This window comes from Lontra canadensis, unplaced genomic scaffold (genome assembly GCF_010015895.1).
Source record: "Lontra canadensis isolate GAN:19392208 unplaced genomic scaffold, GSC_riverotter_1.0 scaffold415, whole genome shotgun sequence".
NCBI lineage: Eukaryota > Metazoa > Chordata > Mammalia > Carnivora > Mustelidae > Lontra > Lontra canadensis.
The window spans coordinates 81,966-92,698 of NW_022631409.1; the positions used below are offsets into that span (position 1 = coordinate 81,966).

General features: G+C 48.7%; 1 protein-coding gene across 1 annotated transcript; it reads right to left on the reverse strand.

The window, feature by feature from the left end:
- Window positions 1-1,125: 1,125 nt before the first annotated feature.
- On the reverse strand, window positions 1,126-9,402 carry LOC116862962 (T-box brain protein 1). The gene is made up of 6 exons (XM_032850405.1): window positions 8,498-9,402; window positions 7,753-7,907; window positions 7,264-7,385; window positions 6,560-6,718; window positions 5,339-5,400; window positions 1,126-2,085 (listed from the first exon to the last, which is right to left on the reverse strand). The coding sequence occupies exons 1-6, from the start codon at window positions 9,187-9,189 to the stop codon at window positions 1,227-1,229; spliced, it is 2,049 nt and encodes a 682-aa protein (XP_032706296.1). The 5' UTR covers window positions 9,190-9,402; the 3' UTR covers window positions 1,126-1,226.
- Between the last annotated feature and the right edge of the window lie 1,331 nt (window positions 9,403-10,733).

Below are 10,733 nucleotides of genomic sequence, written 5' to 3' on the forward strand. Positions count from 1 at the left end.
TAGGTGGCAGGGAAATCATTTTCAAAACTAAAATGCAGTAAAATATACAACTCACACAATTTATCTTCACTAGACTACACTATAGTTACCAACAATTCAGTCATCTATATCATTAGTAGAATATTCATTACAAAGATTTACAGCATATAAAGGTGGGGGGGACTGAAAAGATATTCAGAAACAGTTTGTCAGCATATTTGGCACCTGCACAGACCAGTAATGGATTTGGCACTTTGGGGAAAAACAAATAAGGCAAAATAATATTGCTGATGTCGAGCTACTCTATGGGGTGGGGGAGGTTGGGGTGGGACATACAACTCCAGTTAACTTTGCTTTGCAGGCATCATGCCACTTAATGGACTTGCCTATGAGGGGACACCTATCCTTTACAGGTGTTCTGTCGGATTCTCCTTAGCTATTTATGTGCATTAGGCACAGAGTAATTATTTCATGCAACGGATTGAGGAGAAGTGAGAAACCCATCATTAACTATCAAGTATTTCACGTTTCCAGAGCCTCTTAGAATATTGTTAATTATCTCACAAGGCAATTTTTTAAAGTGGAGAGGGGGTGGAGAAAATGGCAAAGAAAGGAAAAGAATGGAAAGGTTAAGCGGTGAACTGGTTTTGTGCCTTGACGATGAAAATAAAAACTAGCCATTCGTTACAATAAATTAACACTATATACAGTCATTTCACAGGCTTTGTTCCACTGAAATTATTAACATCCCTACCATCCATCCATCCATCCACTCGGGGATAAGAAAGGACGCGCTGGGTGGGTCCAGGTTCTAGAGTCAACATCCTACGGTTAATGGGGAGGCCGAGACTTGGAGGGTCGGAATCGCTGATGCCTGACAGGACTGCCCAGGTCTCCTAAAGGTGAAGAGTTTCATTACAAGAAAGAGAAGGAGAGGGTGAGAAAAAGACGAGAGGGAGGAGGCTTGTTAGGAGTGTAACTTCACAGAAGGAGAGTAAGGAGGAAAACCGAAAGGTTTACAGCAAAGTTGAAGGTCGGTGAGCTAACTGCAGAAACTGCTGTGCAAAAAAAGGTTAAAATCAAACTCGGAGACCTGTACTTATTCGTCGCAGACGGTATTCGAGGGCCAAGTGACATGAGGGGGAGCGCGAGGTGGGCCGTGGGGAGGAAGAGCTGGGGAGAGCTGCGAGGGGCTGGCTGGGGGGCCGGGCGGCGGCGGGGCGCGGGGCCGGGCGGGCAGGGCCGGCCTAGCTGTGCGAGTAGAAGCCGTAGTAGCCGCCTATGTCCTTGGCGCAGTTCTTCTCGCAGTCCCGCTGGGCCAGCACCTCGCTCTTGAGCGGCGACGAGCTCTCGGACACCGGCGTGTCGGCGGGTGAGATCCGCCTCCGCTTGGCCTGCTCGTAAATCCCCGAGTCGCTCGAGTCGATGGACTTGATGGAGGAGGGTGTCTCGATCCAGCTGGAGTCGGACAGGTCCTTGGGCTTGGCGTCCTCGGCGGCGCCGGGCGGTAGCGGCGAGCGCTCGGCGGCCAGGCCCTCGGCCTCCTCGCCCAGATAGGGGTTGGCGCCCGCCATGCGCGCGGCGGCCGCGGCGCTGTTGGGCCAGCAGGGCAGCACCGAGCCCGACTTGGCGCCGCAGTACTGCGGGGGGCTGCGCGCGCCCCAGCCCGACGGGTCGGCGTAGTAGCCGAGCGGGCGGCCGGTGCAGCCCGCCGCCTGCAGCGGCAGCGCCTTCACGCCCGCCGCCGCGTAGGAGAGCAGCGTGGCCGCGTTGCCCGCGAAGTCCGTGGCTGTGTCGTAGGCCGAGGCGGCGAAGTCCAGCCGGTTGTTGGCCGGGGTCACAAACCAGCGCTGCGGCGACGGCGCGCCCGGGTCCTCGGCCTGCTGCGGCGACAGCAGCCCGTTGGTGTGGGGCACACTGCGGTCCGTGCCCGGCCCGGGGCCCGCGCCCGCACCCGGGTGGAAGCGGGCCTTGGCGTAGTTGCTCACGAACTGGTCCTGCAGGAAAGAGCCGGCCATAGCGTAACGGGCCCCGGGCACGATCTGCGAGCGCGGGGAATCGTTGGGCGAGGGGGTCAGGCGGTCCATGTCGCAGCCAGTGTAGATCCTGCGAGGGAAGGAGAGAGAGAGAGAACCGAGGGGTGGCAGAGAGGTCCCCTCGGGAGGCAAAGGGAAGGCCACCTCCACTTTTCGCCCACCCCCACAATCTCCATCTGTAACTTGCGGTCCAGGGTGGAGACGGACAAAAAGGTCACAGACCGACGTTCTCCCCAAAATAAAATAAATCGTGCAATTGGAAAGAGGTCGATTTGTCTACTCAGGGAGCTAGGCAAAACACAGATCAAGAGGAAGGCTTGCCTGTCCCCTCTCTCTCGAAAGCTGTACAGGGGATCAGAGAGCGGAGCACAGCAGGGGAGTCTCATCCCACTTCTCCAATGTCTGTAGGAACATGAGGGCAGATTTGCCCAGGGACTAAGGTGTTATTTGCTCAGTGGGCCTTTTCTGTGCAGTGAGAGTTTCTGGGCAATATTTCTAAACAAGATTCCCATTTTTTCACTCTGTGAAGAACACTTTCTTCCATTTGATAGACACGTAGGCTATCCAGGTAGTAATCATCAAAGACTGGGCTTCACCAGTCTTCTGAGACTTGAGGACTGCTGCTGGCAGCCTCCACAGTATTTACTGTCCATTGTTTCCCCCGTGTGATCCTTTAACCCCCACCTCTACCAATAATAACAAGAATTACTACTTGGAAATGAAGTCATCAGTCAATAAAATTCTTTTACAAAGAAAAGGTATATATACATTTTTTTCTTTTTTCTTTTGTAAAGTAAGCTTTACGCCCAACATGGGGCTTGAACTGACCACATGAGATCAAGAGTCAAGAGTGGAACCCAAGATCAAGAGTCACATGCTCTACTGACTGAGCCAGCCAGGGGCTCTAAGAAAAAGGGTTCTGTATGCTGATCTTGTCCTAGCTTTTGAACCATTACTGATAAAGAATAATAATAATAATAGTAAGTAAATAAAAATTAAAATTTAAAAAAAGACAAAAAGCAAAACGGAACGAACAAACAAAAAACACCTTTGGGACAAACTCTCACGGTGATTATCAAGCTCCTCCAAGCACTCTCCCACCAATAATAGCTAACCCTTATACAACTTGACTATGTGCCATGCACTGTTGTCTAGGACTATAGATAGTAATTCAGTTAATCATCACAACAATCCTCCCAGTTATGTAGCATTATTATCCCACCTTACAGAGGAGAAAACTGAGGCAAAGGGAAGCTAAATAACTTGCCCACAGACAGTAACTGTGTTACTGGGAGTCACCGCAGGTGAAATGAAGATTAATCTAGGCCCTGGGCCTAGAAAATCCCATTAGAATTGAGAAAGAACCAGAGATTGGATCAAGATTGGTAGAAGTGTTTTCTCCTACACATAGACACATGCCTCCCTTTTTATTTAGCTCACACATAAATGTTTTAATCTTTAATCAACACACTGTTTTGAGAGAGAGCCTCAGTCTTGTCAGACCTTAATCCTTGGGGGAAGAGATTCCCTGGTGAGTGGCCAAGCAACCTTCTAGTCCCCCTGAACTCTTACTGCTCACCCTATTTCTCCAAAAGTGATCCATGCTCAACATATCAGCATAAAAGGGCAAAGGGTGGGTGGCATAAGCCATTCTGCTCTCCCCTGTCCCCTAAACCTAAAGTCTCCATTTGTATAGATAAGGAAGCTTTTATGGAAAATATACAGTTTAAGAAACAAAAAGAAGCGATATTTCCTACAGAAGTCAGCCAGAAAAGGGTGGGTGAGGGTGATGCAGGTCCATTCTGCTTACCACACAAAATTTCCCTCCTGAAATTTAATTCCAGCTTCAGATAAGTAGAGGGAGGCAGGAAGGGAACATAACCAGCAAGGTGCAAATATCTTCTCTGTTTACCACAATATTTTAAAAAGAAAAAAAAAACAGCCTGCAAAAGATACAGTTTAGATGCCCATCCAGGTCCCAACCCACTTGGGATTACCGAATTGATCTGTGCAAAATAAAATGCTTTGGAACAGATGTTCACAACAGAATTAAAAGCTCAAAACCTACAAGACCCCCTAGTACAGAGACCAGTATCTCTGGCCTCCTGGGCCACACACTTCCCACAGTGCCGGGTCCACATTTTTAGATTGTGAGGACTAGAATAGCTGAGTTTTTATTCTGGGGAGTCATCTCGATGAGGCTTGCTTCCTCAAAACTACTTTTAAGGGAGGCACCTGACAGTTATACAAGGAAATATCAATGATTCTTTTTAGTTTTTCATAAAAAATATCAGGAGGGAAGTTTGTTATCTACCTGGAGATGGAATAGAAACAGCCACTTGTCTACTTCTCCACAAAATTAATCTATTTCTGGTCAAAGACAACTTCGACTTTGTAGCTCTATCCCAGATACTTCATGCAAGCCATGAAATTAAAATTCATGTACCCTTCCCTTTTATGGTCAGAATAAAAGTGGGGGAGATTCCAACAATCCAGATTTAGATTTTGCTATATAACACTATCTGAACTCTTGGGCACTATATTTGAACTCTGAGCAAGAATGCTAGAACAAGCACTGAGAACAAGCACTAAGTTTATATCTTCTGCTGTCCCCCAGAGAACATCATTTTGATAGAAAAGACACAAGTTAGGGAAGCCTGGAGAAAAGGGTACCAACACATTTAATTAAAACACGCCTAGATGCAAAAGATAAAAGGAAATAGTTTTCTTTTGAAGCTTATAAATAATACACAGCAACAGCACCTGGGTCCTTCCCAAAGCCTGAAATAACTGTAACAACGGCTCTGCTCATGACCTTGCCTACGGTGGGTGCACATTTTTATTCAGTCCATAGTAAACTTGCACAGGAAAAGCTATTACATAAAACTTGGAAATGGGTAAATAAAAGTCACATATGCCAAGGAGAATGTAACAACTGCCAGAGCCACATGCACTTTCCGGCAGAATCGGGCGGTTTCAGACACAGACAATCTGAGCTGAGCATCTGCAGCGACACATACAGCTCCCGCACCCAGGAACCCGGGCAGCTTCACCAGTCAGCCAGCCCCAGAGGCCCGCCAACAACTTTGTAATTCATAAGAAAGATAAAAATAAGTGGAGGAAATCTTTGACCCAAACCACAAAAACACCAAGCCAGAAAGTCACCAGAAAGAAAGGGAGCCCACAAAAAGGCAAGGGAAGACCTTGGAAACAGACTTGTCTTCGCACACTTGAGCTTCCAACAGCCTTGTACAGAACAATACACCTTTGACCTAAAGCCCAATTCCACAACTATTTGAGAAGGAAGGTGCAAAACTACTTACGTGTCATAATTATCCCGAAATCCTTTTGCAAAGGGGTTGTGATCTATTTTCAATTGTGTGATCTAGAAAAGACCAAAAAAAAAAAAAGATTAATATGGTCTCACCTTCTGTGTAGGTGGATTAGGTGTTTATGGATGTATCACCACTTTTTACAGGGGTCTGTGGCCCACAATTTCATTAGGGAGCAAGGGAAAAATTGGAGGGAATGAATAGAAAGGGAAAAAAGAGAACGTTTCATGAAAGTTATGAGGAACATGTTTAAATTAATGATGCCTAACACTAAAGGATTGCTTTCAATTAGCTCTCCCACGTGTTCTAGGTCAGCTCACATGCACATTTTAAAAATACTTGTTACAAAAAGACAAATCTTTAAGGGGCACTTGAATTCATCACCAAATGTTGCCTATTTTAAGTGTTTCACCACATTTTTAAAAAGTTGGTCACTTCTGATTCACAACCTCAAGAACCCATAACTGCATCTTAAAATCAGCTTTAATTTAAAATAAATGCATATTTTCATTTTTGATACTTCCATTTAAGTTAAAAAAAAAAAAAAACACCGTCACTCCTACTCGTCAAATCAACAGAAGTAAAATAAGTTTTGGCGAACTTGCAAGTGTTGAAGAGGTTCAAGTGCTAAAAAAACTCACTCCACAGCTTCCAGTAATTCGATTTATTGTACTTTTTAGATATGTGAATGTGTCTGTTCTTTTGATCGCCCAAAAAGTGACGTTTGTTTATTTTACCCATCAATTCTGAGACTTTAATTAATTAATTAATTATTTTTAGATAATGCCAAAGCTTGCCAATAATAAAATGCAGGAGAAAATCTGCTTCTTCTCTAAACGGAAGAAGGACTCCAAAAAAAAAAAAAAAAAAAAAAAAAAAAGTTTTGGGGGGGGGGGGGGGGGGAGAAAGCAAATTTAAATCTCTTCTAGTTTGAGAACTGAATTAAAATTCCCAAAAGAGACCCTACTAGAAATCCTGGGCCCCTCAAAGATGGCCCGTGTGACCCGCGATGGAGACGAATAGGAAGCGTTTTCCCACCGGCAAGGTATTCAGAGAAGGTGCCCAGCAGGCCCCTAGCCCTCCGCCTAAAAGGCGCACCAGAACCAGCTGTTGCTGATGTTAGTGCCCGAACCGGGGATGGCCGGGGCTGCCGGCTGGTGCGGGGCGAAGCCGCAGCCGCCCGCCGCGCGCCCAGCCCCCAGGCCTCCTTACATCGGTGTTCTGGTAGGCGGTGACGGCGATGAACTGGGTCTCGGGGAAAGTGAATGTCTGCACGCGGCCAGGCTGGCTGGTGTCCTCCGTGCCGTCCTCGTTCACTTCGACCACATGCAGGCGGGGCTGATACTTGTGCAAGGATTGTAAAACCACCATCTGTCCGGCGGAGAGAAAGGGGAGCGCAGGGCGGCGCGTTAGCGCGGTCAGTGTGCGCTGGGCTGGGGCCGCGGGCCGTGCCGGGGCTGGCTGGAGCCCGCCGCCCCGGCTAACTGACCGCGGGACTCGTTTGGCTGGTGACTTGCTAGCTGGGGCAGGACCAGCCCTGGTTCCTCCCCGAGCAAAGATCAGCGGAGCACCGGAGGAAAACCGAACCCGATTGCCTGGTCGTCAGGGCCTCCCGATCCGCCTAGCCCTCCTTTTAGGAGGAACAAAGATTTTTACAACCTCCGATCCTGTGGGTTTCCTTCTTGAAATCAATCGAGTATTTGTACAGTTCTTGGGAAGGTCGGGAACTCGGGAATTGGGCGGGGGGGCAAGAATAACTTTATAGGAGGGTGGAAATAGAATTTTGAAAAAGGCTTGTTAATGAAGCAAAAAAAACATATGTCCATTTTCTCATGCTGATTTAAACTAATGGACTGGAAGCTAGCGAGAGACGTGTGGGGGTGGGGGGGGCGGGAAGGAGCGCTTGAGCCACTGACCTGCCCATTGTTGTTTGAAGCTCCTTTGTTGTTTGTAAGTTTTAATTTTCCAAAAGAGATTTCTTGGCGCATCCAGTGAGCCCCCGTGTTGGGGGAATCCGGATGCATATAGACCCGATTTCCTAGAGAAAGAAATATGTTGTTTACATTATGCCCTGGGCACTGCCCAGTCCCAACTCCTCACCAAGTAGGACACACGCACACACACACATACACACACACACACACACACCTTATTCCACAGTGAGGCCCATTAGCTGGGGGTTTTTTAGGCCTCGCTTTCTTCCTATTAACTGGAGATGATTAAAATAGCTTTTGCATAATCCTCCCCCTTCTCGCTGCTCAGTCTGTCCCCCTATCCCCCTCGTTTCCTTTTAGAAGTCATTGGCCGATCGTTTTAAAAGTCTCTCGAGCCAGTCCACAAAGGCTTTAATTAATCATTCTCACCTAAATAAGTGTCAGGAAAATGTGTTAATTGGAAGGACTTGCCTTGCACATTGGTGTCCGCTTTGCCGCAAGGAACCCATTTGCCTCCTTGAAACCTCCAGTGATTGGGATCCGCCAAAATCACATCCACAAAAATATTGTAATGAGCCGTGGGATCGAGACCAGAAATGTTAAAACTTAAAAAAGGAAACATGCGCCTATTTAAATTAAGGGGGGGGGGGAGAAAACAAGAGAAAAAAAAACACGTAAATGTTAAAGATTAAATGCAAGAAGCGCGGCGCCAGATAGCAAAGCAAAACTTGTTCTTCCCAGCGTGGATGAGCGAATGTTTGCTGGGTTAGAGAAGGGGTGGTGGGGGGAGGAAAAGATGTGAGGATGAAGTCGGGGAGATCCGCGGGTTAGCTGGAGTGGGGAGTCGGCAGGTGTCACTGCCCAGGTGGAGAGTGAGGTTGGCGACCCGCACCTCCACCTGTCCTCGGTTCCGGGCGTTGATGCGTCCCTACAATTTCCCAGCTGCAGGCCCGGACTCTCCCTCTCTTTCGCCTTTCTCCGGCCCCTGACAGGCTCTCTGACCACCTTTCTAGAGCGGAAACCCCCTTACCAACACCACCGCGGCTGTTATACCTTCCACTTTCCCTTTTTCCAAAACCAGCCAACTCCAGGGCGCACCAGAGCGCCTTACACTCCGCTCCCGACCCCAAAACATCGCTACCGGGATTAGTCACAACCCGGCGCACTTGCCCCCGGGCCATGCCTGGAGCAGCGACTGCCAAGAATGTAGCATTACCTTCCCTGTTTGGTGATGATCATCTCCGTTTGGTGGCGGTGAAATTTCAGCCAGAGGGGCCTGTTGCACAGGTACACCTGCGCTTTGCCGGGTACCAGTCCGGGCTGCGTGGAAGAGAACTGGTAGAACGGGGCTCCTTGGTAGGAGTGGCTGTACTGCTGTGGGTAGGGGTAGCCGGCCGCGGGGTAGCCCTGCGGTGAGGAGTTGGACAGGAGGCTGTTGTAGGCTCCGTTGGTGATGACCGGGTGGTGGGCCATGTAGCGGCTGGGACTGCCGATGGAGAAGGCGGGGTGCGCCGGTCCGTGCTGGCCGGGGTACGGGAACATGGCACTGGGAGCAGTGGCCGCAGACTGTGGCTGGCTGGACTGAGAGAGGAGGTAGCGATCTGCAGCAGAGCCATCGAAACTGTGACGAAGCTCAGAGACCCCGTCCAAGACAGGAGAGAGTTTACTTCTCTGGACGTCCCCTGGTGAGTCCTTGGAGTCAGGAAAATTGTCTGTATCTGACTGATTCGTCATCCCCCTGGTAATTTTTTTCAAAGGTGAACTTCTCTCCAGGTTGTCAGTGGTCGAGATAATGGGATGATCGTGCAAGACAAGCTCAGATCCGCCTGAATGTGGGTAGCTGCTGCTCACATTGAGAAATTTCTTGGAGAGCATGATAGAAGGAGAAAGGCAGTGCTCCAGCTGCATAGCTCTAGAACCTGAACACTCGCCCTCCTGTCCCTGGTTTTTAAAGTCCTATTTATCATAAACTAGAAATCCACAGACCCCCTCACTAGACAGAAAGCACTTCAACCAGCAAATGCTTCTCAAAGGTTTGATTTACTTTTTTTTTTCCCTGGGAGAAGAGATTGGCCAATTGACACTATGCAGCAATCAGAAAAGGCTCACTTTTGATCTTGCTGCTTGTGCAGCCGATGAAACGGCTCCTGCCATTGGTTAACTGCTGACAGTAATTTAATTAGATAGACATTAATTAGGATAATCACCTGGCTCCTGGTCGCGACGATCATGGCAAATTGAAGGGGATGATTTTATTGTTGGCTTGGGGGGTGGGGAATGTGTGTTGGCTTTACGTGAGCACTGTTGTGTCACCTTTAAGCTTTGTGACCACTGCTTTAGGAAGATTCAAAGATGTGCAATTTACTAAACATTTTCCTACCTTCCCCCCACCTCCCTCCTCTCGCGGCGAGGGGCGGAGGAGGGAATTCGATGATGCTAGGAGACTTTTCGGATCTGAATGAGCCAAATATTCAGTTGAATGTAACGATTTCAAGTGCAAAGTATACAAAGCGCGAGCCGGTGGCCTCTTCTCGCCCTGTAAAAGTTCCAGAGTCTGTCTTTTCCAGTTAATACAGAAGCACATAACACCTGAGCCAGTCCTTTGTGAGCAGGTCCTGCGTGTCCTCCGCGAACTGCCCCCCACCACGCACACCTTTTTAACTACATACATAAATAAATAAATCACTGCTGCCGAGAGCCACGGCGATGAAAGTGAACGGGAGTGTGTGTGTGGCGGGGGGGAGAAGTGGGGGCGAAAAGCTGCAACTCACCCACCCATCCACCCACCTCGGGAAGGTTCGGTTTCTTGCTTGAGCACAGAAACAGTAACAATCCATGATCACCTTTTTAAGTTTGAAATAATCATAAGCTGTCGGGCTGAAGTGCCTTAATGTATTTGCAGTGATGTTTACGAGGTCTTTCCTAAATATTTTATCAGCGAGCTTGGTTGCCGATTATCTGAAGAGCATCTAACTGAGGGCAGGCGCCATGCATGCCGCGCGTCCCACTGCACTTCCTTCTCTCTGAGGTACTGGCTTGGCGACAAGGTTCAAAAGCCTCGCCAGGAAAAGAAAGGGCCCAGTCCTCGTGCAAATGGGTTCGCTGGAAGCGCTGATCTGGGGAGACAGAGTGGAAGTGGTGTCAACGCAGTGATCGATACCGAAGACGTGTGTGTGTCTGTGTGTGTGTGCGTGTGTGTGCAACGTTTATATAATCTGGACGGGAGGGGGAAAAAAAACATGCCAGTAAGTTTAAAATGAGGGAGAATCAGCGGAGGAACAGAGAAAATAACCAATTTAAAAGGATGTTGGCACAAATAAATAGCACGAGGCCCAAAGCGACCCTGGGATGTCGGAAGAAATCTCCCAGTTCTGGCTCGGGAGAGGAACCCAGCCGTGGACCAGAGGGCCGAGAGCGCAGAGGCTTTATCCGCCCCAAGTTGCTTCCGGTGG